The sequence below is a fragment of the Ipomoea triloba genome, chromosome 11, assembly GCF_003576645.1.
Source record: "Ipomoea triloba cultivar NCNSP0323 chromosome 11, ASM357664v1".
Classification (NCBI taxonomy): domain Eukaryota; kingdom Viridiplantae; phylum Streptophyta; class Magnoliopsida; order Solanales; family Convolvulaceae; genus Ipomoea; species Ipomoea triloba.
In genome coordinates, this window is record NC_044926.1 from 10747878 (window position 1) to 10761663 (window position 13786).

General features: G+C 31.3%; 1 protein-coding gene across 1 annotated transcript; it reads right to left on the bottom strand.

Annotated features, from left to right (window-relative positions):
• Positions 1-6905: 6905 nt before the first annotated feature.
• Positions 6906-7910, bottom strand: LOC115995899 (flavonol sulfotransferase-like). Its single transcript, XM_031235044.1, has one exon. It carries the CDS (start codon positions 7905-7907, stop codon positions 6906-6908), a length of 1002 nt encoding a protein of 333 aa, XP_031090904.1. The 5' UTR covers positions 7908-7910.
• Between the last annotated feature and the right edge of the window lie 5876 nt (positions 7911-13786).

A 13786-nucleotide genomic window follows, 5' to 3' on the forward strand; every position in this document is an offset into this window, starting at 1 on the left:
ATAATATATCATAAAATTCTTCTTATTATACAGTTATTCACCCACATCAACATTATTATTTTTATCCATATTATGGTGAGACTTATATGCTAATTACTTATATAATATTAATAAGCATAAACAAAAAAAAAACTAATTCATAATAAATTCATAACAATATTGAATACTAAAATTTATAGTAATATAATAGAATTGTTCAAATAAAATATTTAAAAATATAATACTAGTTGCATAAAATAAAAAATTAAAAGTATAATACTAATGATATATATATATATATATATATATATATATATATATATATATATATATATATATATATACATGATATATTGTTAGAAATCAAGCAAAGAGCTAGCTATTATTTACAATAGCAATTTGAGACCGCGAACAGTAACCACGTGCTACTATTTGTAGCCCAAAATTGTTGTTGCGAATAGTAATTCGCTATTCATATTAGCCTATTGTTATAAAAATTAAAAAGAAAAAAATATATTATGAATATAAACATAAAACGAATACAAATCAAACTATACAAGTATTTATATGAATATTATGAAACATATACTGAAATTTGACGATGATAAATGAAAATTTTACTTTAATTTCTTCAGTATTTAGGGAGAAAATGTTAGAAATAATTATTTCCTAACATTGATTTATATAATAAAGGTTGTAATTCCATAAGGACTCACGTTGATGATTAGTGATGTATAAAGGCGGAATTACTGGGTGAAATTCTCTCCCTCTCATTCTGTTAAAATTTAAGTATATAAAGGTTAAAAGATGTATAATGGAAAAAGGATATGGGTTCTCCTAAAAGGAGGTTTCACATTACTAAAGGGATTTATATTCCTGAAAGGAGGTTTCTCCATTCCTCTTGAAAGAGGGTTTCTCATCACATCTATAAATACCCAGGAAAACTCTAGGGACAATACGGTTTCTGAACATAAGGTTTTTAGTCTCTGAGTTTTCTAGTCTCCATATCATCAGGAGGTGATTAAGGCATACAGATAAGAGAGGTGAAGCATTCTTGATTGTTCAGGTTAGAGATTACATCTCAATGGAATCAAGTAAGTCTTTATCTTTATTTATGTTTTAATTAAAGATCCATAGTCATGAACATTGTTTAGTTGATTAATTTGATTTACATGCGGTTCATTATTACTTGTGCTTCCGCATTCAAGTTATAAGCGCATAAAAGTTTTAATTAACATTTGGTATCAGAGCCTACTTGTAAATTGATTAATCACTAAAATTAGGGTTTATGATATTTGAGGATTTTTAATTATAAAGGTTTAATTTATTATGGGTTTGTCAATTGAAACCATTGTATGCCTACTGTTGGTGTTGTTAATGCATATTCTACATATAATCTTTATAACTAATGTATTGTTAAAACCACAAATTGGAACCAATCGTACTGTTCGTTCAATGTATTACTGTACATACGTGATTAGTAATGAATTGAAATTGATAACCTTCTGGATTCAACGTACTGTGGATTTGCAATGTTTCAATTAACGCTTGATGATGATTATGGATTTGGAATCAAATTGCATTCGTATCCATCTTTATATACATTATATTATATGTTATGTATCTACGTACTGTATATGACATATATGTTTTGTATGTTCGTACTGTATGTGATTTATGTGTTATATGACTTAACATTATCAATCATGTATTATATGTTATAAGAGAACGACATATAAATTAAGGCCTGTTTACATAAGTATGTTTTGGAATCAAATATTATGCATGTGTATTCCTATTGCTGGATTATTTGTATGAATGTTGGAATCAACTATTGCAATGGAATCAAACTTGGAGTCACGAACGGCTATGGTGGCATAGCTAGGTTCCCACGGCGAAGGGCGTACGGTGGAGCTTCTCAGATTTCCGGCTAGCTCCGTGGGAGGTATGAAGAGGAAAAGACAAAATGATTGATTATTTTGTTGGACCAATTAATTTGAGCCTATTTGAGTTATTTAAGGTATTATGGACTTGCTTTAAATTCTAGGCTCATTTAATTTGGGCTTAAAATATAAGGGATTATATATAAATTTGGGCTCTTACAGTTTGTTTAAAGCATTTGGACTAGCTTTAAATTCTGGGCTCATATGTATATATAAAGGATCAATTATGAATGGAGATTTGATCCGCTCTTAATTTATATGTTATAATAGAACGACATATAAATTAAGGTTTATTCGCATAAATGATTTATTAGCATAAGGCAAGTGTGTTAGTCGCCAAAGCGGCCCACTCATGGTAAATAGCTAAATAATCATTTATGTTTATGTTTGCAACATAAATTAAGGTTTATTCACATAAATGAATTATTAGCATAAGGCGAGTGTGTTAGTCACCAAAGTGGCCCACTCAAGGTAATAGCTAAATAATTATTTATGTTTACAAATGTTTATTATACACATGATGATATTTTGCATCATTGAATGACACTAAGGATTGATAAAGATTTGTGATCATTAACACATGGTTCTAGCGGTCACCCAAAGGTGGATCAGACATGTGATTAATGACAATTTAGGAGATTATGATTCCTGTTTTGTTAATATGTAGCGCATGTCCAAAGATGGCCTATATATTAAATTTGAACTTGATGAATAATCTCATTCAAGTATGTGTGAATGATGCATGTCAGTAAATTGACATTGTATTTAAATTTGACCCAAAGACGGATTTAAATACAAACTTAAGGTTTATGTATATCATAATCTGAATAAAGGTTTGTTAACTCAAGGCAATTGATATGTGAGATAAAAGGTTGTAGTGAACACTATTGTATCACGCTATAATGGTGGCAGTTATGATGTCAGTGATAATGGCAGCAAGTCTAAAAGTAAGAGAATGGCAAGCATCCTATGAAGGTGCAAGGTGCGTTTAGAAAGTGCATAAATGCTATTTCTGTAACAAACCTGGGCACAAGAAGGCTGAATGCCTAAAGAGGATAGCTTGGATGGAAACAGAAGTATACATTCAGTTTCAGTATGCTTTGAATCCAATTTTATTGAGATTCCTTCTAATACTTGGTGGTTAAACACTGGTGCTACAACACATGTTTCTAACATTATGCAAGGTTTTCTGATGTTTCAATCTCAAAGGGAAAATGAAAAGTTTCTTTTCGTGGAAAATAAGATGAAAGCTAGAATTGAAGGTATTGGAACTTACAGAATTAAGCTGGATACAGGCTTTTGCCTTGATCTTGAGAATTGTCTGTATGTTCCAGAATGTTCTAGAAATCTTGTTTCAGCATCTAGGTTGGACATATTAGGTTTTAACTTTAAGATTGGAAACAAATGTTTTTCTTTGTATCAACAAAATACCTTTTGTGGCTCTGGTATTTTGTTGGATACTCTATATTGTTTCAATCTTAATGCAGACTTTGCTAATTCCTTGTTTGATGTTATGAGTGAGGAAGTGCACCAAATGAATCTTTAACTTACTTGTGGCATAAAAGACTCGGTCATAAATCCAAATAAAGGACATTGAGACTTATTAAGGATGGAATTTTGTCTCAATTGGATTTTGTTGACTGGAATGATGCATGTGCCGATTGCATAAAGGGATAGCAAGTCAGACATGTATCAAAACACTCAGCCACAAGAAGCTTGGGATTACTTGATACATACAGATATCTGTGGCTCTTTTGATAGGCAAAATCGTACTTTTATGGAAATGGTTAGGAGTATGGTTAATAAACTGTATATTGTTTGTTTCATTGTGAATGTATGCATTAAGGACAACAACATACTTACTCAATAGGGTTCCTAGTAAGGCTGTTTTAAAACACCTTATGAACCGTGGACAGGAAGGAAACCTAATTTGAGGGATCTTCACATTTGGGGCTATCAAGCTAAAGTGAGGATATATAATTCACATGAAAATAAATTGGATTCCATAACCATTATTGGTAATTTCATTGGATATCCAGATAGGTCTAAAGGATATATACTTTATTGTCCTAATCATAGTACGATGATTGTTGAGTCTGGTAATGCTTGCTTCATTGAAAATAGCAAAGTCTGTGGGAGTGTGGGAGCTCGTAAAGTTGAGATTAAGGAGTCATTGATGGATCCATGTTCATCAAGTGATCCTTTCCTTGCTGTAGTTCCTATAGCTGCAAATACAGCCTTATGGAAATACTTTGGAACAACAGCAACTAGATGCTCCAATTCCACATGAGGAAGCTATTGTAAATGAAGATGAGGTTGAAACTCAAGTTGATGATCAAGTGCAAACTCAACAGGAAGCGGCTTTAAGGACATCTACAAGACAAAGACCAGCCATTCCTGATGTAGTGACTACATTGTTTATGCACTTGAGCATGAAAGTGACTTGAGCATTGATAATGATCCAGTCTCATTTAACCAAGCCATACAGGGCAATAATTCTCATTTTGGTTATAAAGAGACTTTCTCTCTGGTTTCTAAGAAAGACTCTTTGAGAATTATTTTGATAAAGGTATAATGCGTGATGTTAAGGAATATATTTCTAAGAACTTTGAAATGAAGGATAAGGGTAAGTCTTCATTTGTGATTAGAATAGAAATGTTTCATGATAGATCACAAGGAATTTTAGGTTTATCCCAGAAGACTTACATTAACAAAGCTTTAGAAAGATATAAACTGGTAAACTGCAAAGAAGGTCCTAGGATACTTACAAGGCACTAAGGACCACATACTCACATATAGAAGGAAAAATAACCTGGAGGTTGTAGGTTATTCATACTCAGACTATGGCGAATGTTTGGATAACAGAAACTCCACATTCGGACATATTTTCCTACTTGCTAGTAGAGCAATTTTTTGAAAAGTGTGGAGGAGTCTGTCATTACTCCTTCCACTATGGAGGTAGAATTTGTAGCAAGCTTTGAGGCTACAGATTCAAATCATCATGGTTGCGCAATTTCATTCCTGGTTTTGGCATTGTCGACACTATAGCCAAACCATTGAGGATTCATTATGATAATGCGGCAACTGTGTTCTTCTCAAAAAACGACAGATATACTAGAGGTGTCAAGTACATGGATTTGAAATTTCTGTCTGTTAAGGAGAAGGTACAAAATCAAAAGGAGTATCAATAGTGCATCTTTGGCACCGATCTTGTGATCACGGATCCGTTGACTAAGGGATTGGCGCCAAAAACCTTCATTGGCCATGTTGGTAAAATTGGGCATACTGGTAAAGTCCTTGTATAACGGTTAATCCTGCCATACATGTATGGATTTATGTTTGATTAGCACATTGGGTTGTTGATACTCTTAGATATCTATTCAGGTTTTGATTTTGTTATTGTTGATGTTAATCACTTGTTTATGCATAATTTAGAAGTGATAACAACATTGGTCTTATTTAGTTAAGACATAAGGAATAAGGTTATTTCGGGACTTTGACCTTATTATTATGGTTCGAATTCTTATTAACTGTGATACATGGAAGGGAGCAGGACGCTATGTCAGGCCTGTAACCGCCATGATTCGGTTAGTAAAGTTCGATGAGGTTTCAACTTTTACATTTTCATATTAAGTGAGCTCAAATTAAGGATTGAAAATGTAAAGTCATGCTTATATGAATCAAGTGGGAGAATGTTAGATATAATTTATTCCTAACGTTGATTCATATAATAAAGGTTTCATGCTTATATGAATCAAGTGGGAGACTGTTAGAAATAATTATTTCCTAACATTGATTTATATAATAAAGGTTGTAATTCCATAAGGACTCACGTTGATGATTAGTGATGTATAAAGGCGGAATTACTGGGTGAAATTTCCTCCCTCTCATTCTGTTAAAATTTAAGTATATAAAGGTTAAAAGATGTATAATGGAAAAAGGATATGGGTTCTCCTAAAAGGAGGTTTCACATTCCTAAAGGGATTTATATTCCTGAAAGGAGGTTTCTCCATTCCTCTTGAAAGAGGGTTTCTCATCACATCTATAAATACCCAGGAAAACTCTAGGGACAATACGGTTTCTGATAATAAGGTTTTTAGTCTCTGAGTTTTCTAGTCACCATATCATCAGGAGGTGATTAAGGCATACAGATCAGAGAGGTGAAGCATTCTTGATTGTTCAAGTTAGAGATTACATCTCAATGGAATCAAGTAAGTCTTTATCTTTATTTATGTTTTAATTAAAGATCCATAATCATGAATATTGTTTAGTTGATTAATTTGATTTACATGCGGTTCATTATGACTTGTGCTTCCGCATTCAAGTTATAAGCGCATAAAAGTTTTAATTAACAGAAAAAGTTTATAAGTTAGGGAGAAAAGTTTGAAGAGAACGTTTAGAAGTTGAAAAGTTAGAGAGAAAAGTTTTTTTTTTTTTTTTATAGAATAATTAGTGAGAAAAGTTTAAAAAGTTGAAAAGTTGAAAAGTTAGGGAGAAAAAGTTTAGTAGTTTGACGATGATAAATGAATATTTTTTCTTCACTTTTTTAAATCTAATTTGAAAAGTTGTCTTCATCGGAGAAAGCACCCTTTCAATAATTGGACATTTGGAGGGATTGGGAAGTGTACTATATATGTCCGCATGGACATACCTTTAATTTTAAAAAAATGTTAGCAAGAACATATCATATTTTTATTACTGAGGAACATAAGAAATTTTACCGAGAAAAAGGTTTACATAGCTCATCATCTATCTAGAAAAAAACTCTCTTCTTAACCATTGGAAATACACAGAGATCGCAAGCAACATTATTTGTCATGGCACATAAAATACATATGGTCTAGAGAAAATAACATAAATTAACCACAGAAAATTATTTATCATATTTTTATTTTTAGGTGACTAAAAAATCTACAATCACTCACGATCAAGATTTGCATTAAGTACTATATATTATGATCAACTTGAATCATTCATTCAGTTTTAACCACGGGCACATGCAAATGTTGTCAAACCAATTTCATTGAATTTATCCTCTGTTATTTGGTCCAGAGTCTTCCTCATCTCTTCCGAAAGATGATTCTTCCAATCCCCAATCTCGCCTTTCCTGAAAAAAGCGTTGTTTATAAGACTTACTGTCCTCCCCGTAGAAGGAAGTTTTCGAATGAATGACCCATTTTTGTTGATTTCCAAATTGCTCAGTTTGTCAAAGCTACATAAATCTGTGATTTTCTGCACCACCCCTTCATTCTCTTCCTCCTCAGAGAAAGGCCAACCCACGAACTCCGCTAGCCTCTTAACGTGAAAGACAGTTTCTGTCTTCAAGTCCTCGTACCTCACGAAAAATACTTTGTTGGGGAATTGGATACTAGCTTTGTAGTAGCCGGTGACGTGATCCCAGTAGGGCCCGTAAGGCGAGGCGCCGCGGGAGAATTGGTTGAAAGCCTCTTGGTGAGAAATGGAAGACGAATCTTTTGGCCTCAGCTTGTTAAAGAAGTGCCAGAAAGAAACAAAAACGTCCTTGGGATCTCGAAACACGTACACGATCCGACACGAAGAGCTGCGGATCTGTTCAGGCAAAGATGAGTAGGCAAAATGGGTATGAAACAACAAAGATTCTGGTGCCCTGGGGTTTGTAGCGTAAGTCCGTAATGAGGGGACCAACTCGTGAGGGTGTGAGTTGAGCAAAGGGTGCAGCATATCATCATGGTTGTATGTTGCCCGGTTCACAATGCTGAACAAAAGAGCCATGAGCCAAGTGGTTCCAGATTTGGGGTAGCTGGCTAAGAGAACATCATTGGGATGTGGTTTGAAGTGTTGTTGGAGTGCTAGGAGGCGATGGATCACCGAAGTTGGGTACCAAAACCCATTCAGTAAATGAATGTCTTCATCGACTATCCATCCCCTTTCTCTTGGCAACTCAGGAATAAGTGTTTCTAAATTTGTTTTGGCTTCATCACTAGAGGATTGTTTTGGGGTTGCCATGCGTGGATGGATAGTGAAGAGATAAGGGGTATAGAATTGTAACTAATAAAGCATATATATAATGATCGATGCTTGATGGTTTGTTTCAAAGGTTACAGAGCTAAGGTCATGAAGAAACTAGACATTTCAATTGTGTTAAACCGGAAGTTTAATTTCTGATACATGTGAACAAAAATAATGTGTTTTTTTTTTTAATTTGAAAAACTTAAAAAAATATCATTTGGGGCTTGCTTTATGGTATGTAGTTTGTAGATTTCAAATCCCAATTGCGTTTAATTGATTGACTAACACTAGTTGACTGACACGACTTGCATCAATTAAGGGTAGGGCATATCAGTCAGATTGACTAGTGCAGGTTATGTCTATCAAATTGACTGGCACTGACGCATGTCATGTCAATCATATTGAATAGCACAAATCGTGCCAATCGAATTGATTGACGCAAGTTCAGTAAGTTAAATTGATTAGCGTAAGTTGTTTCGGTCAGATTGACTGGCGTAAGTAGTGTCAATCAAATTGACTAGTGAAGATTGTGTTAGTCAGATTGATTGGCGAAAGTCGTGTCAGACAGATTGACTAACATAACCCACATAATATTTTTTTTTATGAATTTTTGTTTTATAAAAATATTTTAGGCTCAAGAGTGATGTAACTGGCGGCAATAATTTTTTTCTTTTTAATTTTTAATTTTTCTTTTTATAAGCATCCTGATTTCGTAATACCACCAATACAAGTTGCACTTGCATTTCTTGTAGTTTATATAAAAAATATATTTTTGAAAAGAATCCACTCTTTTGAGGTTTCATTTTTTATTTGGTAAACACCAAAAATGCAAGTCCATTGGAGTTTTCATTAGGTTTGTTTAAATTTTGAAACTTCCTTATTTTTGTTCACAAGTGTTAAAAAAATCCCATTTAGTAAATTTGCCAAGCATGGAACACCTACCTCTTCATGCTTAATTACATACTTTCTAAAAATTTCACTTTTGTTTTTTTTTTTTTTTGTTTTTTTTTAATGATCATACTCTTTTTTTAAGGTTTTTTTTTTATTTGTTTTTAATGCTCATACTCTTTTTTTTTTTTCCTTTTAAAAAATAAGAATGAATCATAATTTTTATTTATTTGTTGTTTTAATGAAATCAAAATATGTTGCAAAAATTTTAGAGCTAATATCTTGATGCTATCAAATATGACAAATCACTATATCGGTATTATGAAAAACTACAGAATTATCATTTTCTTTTCAGAAATTGTGAAACTCATATATTTGTTATTTTAGTTGTAGCGTTTTACAGACTTGTAAAGAAAAAATAAAATAAAAATTATTGGCTGTAGGAATCTGAATTTTGTGCTTATTGGTTGAGTCTGCAAGCAGGGGTTATAGAAGCTAAGGGATATGATCAAATTAATTGGTGAGTTAATTACAAAAATGACGCCTTGACTATAGTGAAATTATCAATTTGGTCCTTGATTATTAATTTGATTAATTAAGTCATCAAGTTAAAAATCTTAGCCAATTTGGTCCTCCATTATTTTACCCGTTAAACATCCGTTTACTCATGACTAAATTGGGTCACAACGAAAAGTAACTGGTCAGACAATTGAAGTACTAAATTTATATAGAAGTGTTTCTTTATGAGTTTTATTGCTTTTTAGATGAATGTCTCCTAATTCAACAAGGAGGACAAATGTTAGTAGATACGGAAATTACCTAATGGTGTGTTTCGAAACCCGGAATATGATTTCTGAAAATCGTTTTTTGAGTTTCTAGTGTCTGGGAGGAGGTGAAAAATTGAAGCCAACAGAAAATGATTTCTGGTAAAAAGGAAAATAGCTTGGTTTTTCTGAAAATTGACTTCTTTTTTTTTTTTTTTTGAGAAGTCATTTTCTAGATCCAACTACTTTTTCCGAGAATGCTTCCCCGGCTTTCTTCTGCCATTCTCTGCTTTCTTTGCCCAAAACCAGTACAAACTAAACTAGTTTCATCAGAAATCAGTAGAAACTAGACTGATTTCCACGGGGAACTAGTTTGAACCGAAACCAGTTTAGTTTTTACTAGTTTCTGTTGGAAACGAGCACTCTTTTTTTTTTTTAATATTTTATTTGTTATTTGGAAAAAAAAATAGCTGGGTAAAACATAACTGTTGTCAAATATTTTTTAGTTAACAACAATTAAAATTTAAATTATACAATTATGCTTATTTTCCAGAAAATGAACCAAACACACAAAGACATTTTTTTGAAATGTAATAGAAAATGAGAAATGAAAATATTTTCTGCAAAATGACTCATTTTCCAAAAGTCATTTACCTGGTTTCCAAACAGTCGTTATACCGTGGACCACGGTCCACATTGCATTGTGGACCGTGGTCACTAATACTACAGATCATCTCAAAAGATAGTGTCTTACATTTGTTTTTATATTATCGAATGAAACTGTAGTTATATCCAAATGTAACTATAGTTGTATTGAAATGTAACTGCAGTGTATATGAACTGATACTAAATAACAGTTTCACATTTGTGAATGAAACTGTAGTTATATCGAAATGTAACTGTAGTTGTGTTGAAATGTAACTGCAGTGTATATGAACTGATACTGAATAACAGTTTCACATTTCTGTTTTATATATTATCGAATGAAACTGTAGTTATATCGAAATATAACTGCAGTTGAGTTGAAATGTAACTGCAGTTGTGTTGAAATGTAACTGCAGTGTATATGAACTAAAAGTGAATGGCGCGGAATGGAGGTGGTTTCATCTGTCTATTTCATTAATCAAAACGACGTCGTTTTGATGCGCGGTCCACAATGGATTGTGGACCGCGGTCCACGATATAATTTGCGGTTTCCAAACATGCTCTAAATGAATACTTAATACTTAGTAAGTAGAGTGGTGAAATACGCATAACTGATCAGACAATAAAAGTACTATATTTTTAAAAAGTTAATTAATATTGAAAATAACATTTATAATGACTAATAACTAACAAACTAAAATTATAACAACTTCTCTTTAAGAAAATATTAAAAATATGATAAGTTCTTATCGACAATTTTTTAAAAGGAACGTTCTTGCCAACATAGTGCTACGTGCAAGATCAGATTGATTGCATAAGAAATTTGTAGTGATGTTATCTTCATAAAGTTTGATGGTGATTGTAATATATTACATGCATATTGAAGATGATGCTTTAGTACTTGTAATAATATTATATTTAATTTAGTTAAATGTTTGGTATATTTTGAATCTATTATTTGCTTGAGATGTACTATTGTTTGAAATTGTTTAGGTAATTTGATTTTAGTTTCAAAAAAAAAAAAGGTAATTTGATTTTTTTTATTATCCTTGAGATGTACTTTAAACATATATATATATATATATATATAGACACACTTACCTTGAAAATATTAAAGAAAGAAAGAGCCTAATTCCCTACCAATTTCAATTGAATCTTGTACTTATTTAGTAAAGATTTTGTTAAACTTTAATTTCATTCATTTCTAATCAAACAAACATATTATCTTATTTTGTTAAACGTTAATGTCATTCATTTATAATTAAACAAAAATATTATCTTATTCCTTATAATTATGGATTCCAATCTTAGCTCAAAATGAATATGTCAAACCCAAAATTCCGGACAAATTTAGGATTAGGGCCAAGAAAGAAATAGCCTTCCCTACCCAGCCATTTCAATTGAATCTTCTATTTATTTAGTAAATTGATATTCTTTATAACTAGGATTTTGTTAAACGTTAATGTCATTCATTTCTAATTGACCAACATGAACCTGTAAGAACCTGTGAACCAACATGAATGCACATCATCGTCAACATAAATGCACACAAACTATTCTATGGGTAGATTGTGTGCATTGTGCATTGAAATATGAGATTGTGTACATTATGCAAACCCTTATGTGCATTTATGTAAAAGTTCGTACGTTCTCACGGGAGGAGGTGTTCCATTAAAACAAGAATCATATACATGTTTAGGAGTGTTTTTTTCCTTAGGATACAAAAATGTGAGGGTTTTGGGAAGCGTATGCAAAGAGAATAATGGTAAAAACACACATATTTGTGTAAACCATAAATAAAAAATTACAGAGTACATTTTTAATGTACTAAAAGTATATTATTTGTATACACAAAGTATATTATTTGAAAATATATGGTTTTTATATATTTTCAAATAATATACCTTCAATACACAAATTAAATAATGTACTTTTACTATATTAAAAATGTATATTGCGTTCATGGTTCACGCACTATGTGAACCATGGTCCACACAATAATTTGCCCTTGCATATCACCTTGTTTTAGAAAAAGAAATAAAAAAAAGGTGGTATTATACGGGTACTAAAATCGTATATTACTCCCGCAATAATGTTGTGCATAATATTATAATAATTAGGATAAAGGTGTTTTCAAAAAAAAAAATTAGGATAAAGGTGATATTAGTACTACTCATCTACACTTATAATAAGAGTCAATAATGTTAGACCCCTAACTGGATCTAAAAAAATGTCAGTGTAATAGTCTGTTATAACATATTGTACTTTGTGTTCTTCTTATTGTGCAATCTCCAATTAAATTCCTAATATATCCTAATCATTTATAATTTTACCAAATTCTTTCCGTTAAATATAACGGAAGTTTAACATTAAATTCTTTAGGCAATTTGTTTCTTTATTGTAGTTTTCAAACAAATTGACAATATTCTATAATACAATTCTGTATAGATTCCTAACTTAAAATTAGAATATTGAAGTCTTAATAGGATTCTATAATACAATTTTGTATAGATTCCTAACTAAATCATTATTCTACCCAAAATAACATTATATATACCCCTCCCCTTCTTACTGGTATTCACCCAAAACTAAACCGAACATATTCTGCAACACACCATCTACTTGACATTGTATAGGTATGATTGTCAAAATATTATCATGCTAATTCTATTATTTGTATTTGTACTCATAATGATTACAGTTTTTTTTTAAAAAAAAAAAAAAAAATCAACGATTGTATACTCATTAATTAGTATAACTTCAATATCGTTATGTAAATATATCTATTTTATAATATGTTCATCTATACTTGTATCTTTGTATGTAATGTTGTGGTTCTCATATCGTTATGTAAATATATCTATTGTATAATCTGTTCATCTATACTTATATCATTGCATGTAATGTTGTGGTTCCCATTATATTATTTCATAACATCCTTTATGAACATATTTCTCAAAGTATATGTTCATCGTCCTTGAGGATGAAACTGTAAGTAAATAGTAAAAAATTTCTCATTATTATTATTATTATTTTATTTTAATCATTATTAGTATTATTATTATTATTATGAAGATGCTCTCATTCACCACCAACATCATTGTAAATGCTATATCTAAATGCAAGGAACTCGGGTTCAATAAATAGTGTTTGATAATGACATTGGAATGTATGATATCACTTTACAAATCAACAAATGGTACATCATCTTAAATGTCATTGTCAAACCTGTCCGGACGAACTATAAAGTACTTGATCACAAATACAATTACACATGGATTTTAAATGGTCGGATCAGTGTCCAAACAAGTGACAACGATGACACTCCATTTGCTCCCATGTAAGTGGTTTATTTGTTTTTACTTACTTTAGTTGTAATTTAGCTATTTATAATTTCGTTATGTTTATTTAAATATATAAGTATCAAGACTATTTCATTGATGTTTATTAATTTAGCATTTTTTCTCTCTCATTATTATATAACTACTTTAACCAATTAAGAAACACTAATTTAAAAATATGCATTGGGCATTGGTTTAATCGCGCAACGCGCGTTTGATAACAAGTTACATAATAATT